At 43.7% G+C, this 1,915-nt stretch overlaps 1 protein-coding gene across 1 annotated transcript in view; it reads right to left on the reverse strand.

The window, feature by feature from the left end:
* The window catches only part of LOC105505231 (histone-lysine N-methyltransferase PRDM9-like), a gene marked incomplete at both ends in the record, with an annotated part of 3,719 nt that extends 1,804 nt beyond the window's left edge, over positions 1–1,915 (reverse strand). Inside the window, 3 exons of the mRNA XM_011933022.1 lie at positions 148–341; positions 1,317–1,384; positions 1,787–1,915. Coding sequence (XP_011788412.1) covers positions 148–341; positions 1,317–1,384; positions 1,787–1,915 — 391 coding nt within the window. The remainder of the gene's footprint in view (positions 1–147; positions 342–1,316; positions 1,385–1,786) is intronic.

The raw sequence follows: 1,915 nt of genomic DNA on the forward strand, positions 1-1,915 counted from the left end.
ACATGAATCTTTAATTTTGGAAGCCACTGATTTGAAATCTTACTGACTTTAGGTGGCATTTTACTCTACTTAAGAGTTAAACCATGAAAATTCTCTAGGTTAATTATTTCTTTCCTGTCCTTTATAAAGAGTAACAGTGATGCCTACCTCTCCCTGCCATGAGCTCTTTCTTCCACTTGCTGCCCCATTTGATGCCCAGTTCCTGGCCATACTCATCCCCATACCAGACCAGCAGTTCACAGCCTGGCCTAATGACTTGGCAGGTTCTATAGAAGATCTGCCTGTGGTACTGGAAGGCCACCAGGTTCTGCTCTTCATCATCCCGGGCACAGTTCACATACCTGGGGTCAAGGCAGGCAAAGGGAAAGAAAAGAGGCAGTGAGTTCCCAGTATCTGTCAGATCCAGGTCTGGCCCATCACCTGCTGGTGAAAGCCTCCATGGTCTGTGCTGACCACTCTTCCACCACTCCTCCGGTAACCTTCTGCTCATTCCTAAATCTCTTTCACAATGTCATATGAACTTGCACTTCTGACGACAGTGCTCATCCTGCCTAGAACGCTTCCCTGCCATGCTTAATCAACCATTTTTTCAAAGCCCAACTCCAGACTTACCTCCACCTTGATTGGCCATAAAACACATTGACCTCTAGCTTCTCTAAACTCTAAATTAATTCTGTTTTATACCACAGAACTTGGTGCTTGGTGTATTTATTGTGTACTCTGCTTCTAGATTAGCGCATATCATTCTAGACTCAGCCCAAGTCCATCTTTCTTTGACAGGCCTTCCTCTAATCACCCTACAGTTCACTCAGGTGCCATTCACCTGACTTCCCCAGATTCCCAGAGAAGCTTAGAAGTCTCTTTCTCTTGGCCCAATAACATAGAATGGTAATAGTTGATTCATTTTTCTACTCTGATAGAACGAGAGCCCATTGTGGAAAGGGGCTGGGTCATCCTGCAACTCTCTTCTGTTCAAGTAGTGAACTTTGCTTCCTAACCTGGAACATACTAAGTGCTTAATAAACGTGGATTACATAAACCAAAGCATGTCCCCCGTGAATCTAGGCTTCTCAAGGTTTATCTTGGTGCCTCAATTTTGTCTAGCATACATATTTATGTTTTGATACCAATAAATCATAATATCTATATTTTTATTTTTTATTTGTAAATTTTGATGGTATAAAACAACATTGTATGGAGAAAAATAGAAATAGGGGATGTGAAAATCATTGAGGGAGGCATGATGAGAAGGAAGGAAATCCGGGTTTGTGAGAAATGGAAGTTCGCTCTGAAACTCAGAGAGCTACTGGCCTTACCTCATCCAGTTGGCCCAGGATTTATCTTTTCCATCCACATACTCATAGCAGTTTCTCCCCTTGGTGATCTGGGTTTCAGAAAAATAAAGTACAGGCTTTTTAAAGGGTAAAAATCAGAGGAATTATTTTACTACACTGTCGTCAATGGTCTTTGGGCATGCATAACTTCAACTGCCAATTGAGACCACATGGTATGCACATTAGTCATCATCTATATATCTGAGTTGGTTTGTCCAATAAGAGCAGAAGCTCCACAAGGGAGGATGCATTTCTTTGTCTTTGTACCACTCTGCTCCCATGTGCCCTCTGATTTCTAAACAAGAATTCCATGTTCCTGCAAAGACCCTTGAGTACACAGAGCTAACCATGCTTTCCCTACCTATATCCTAACATGTAGAAGGTGATGTCCCACCGAAGGCACAGAAGTGATGTGGGAAGACAGAACAGGGGAAACGACAGGCTCTTCTTACCAGCCAGGAGTATCCATTGTTGGCTGCCTCTTCATCCTCTGTAATTCGGCCTTCATAGGGGCCGAAGTGCAGACCCAGCGGCAGATCAGATGCCTCGTTCCATACTCCAAGCCCAGCCTGAGGGATGCC

Source organism: Colobus angolensis, unplaced genomic scaffold, assembly GCF_000951035.1.
Source record: "Colobus angolensis palliatus isolate OR3802 unplaced genomic scaffold, Cang.pa_1.0 Scaffold994, whole genome shotgun sequence".
NCBI classification, from domain to species: Eukaryota; Metazoa; Chordata; class Mammalia; order Primates; family Cercopithecidae; genus Colobus; species Colobus angolensis.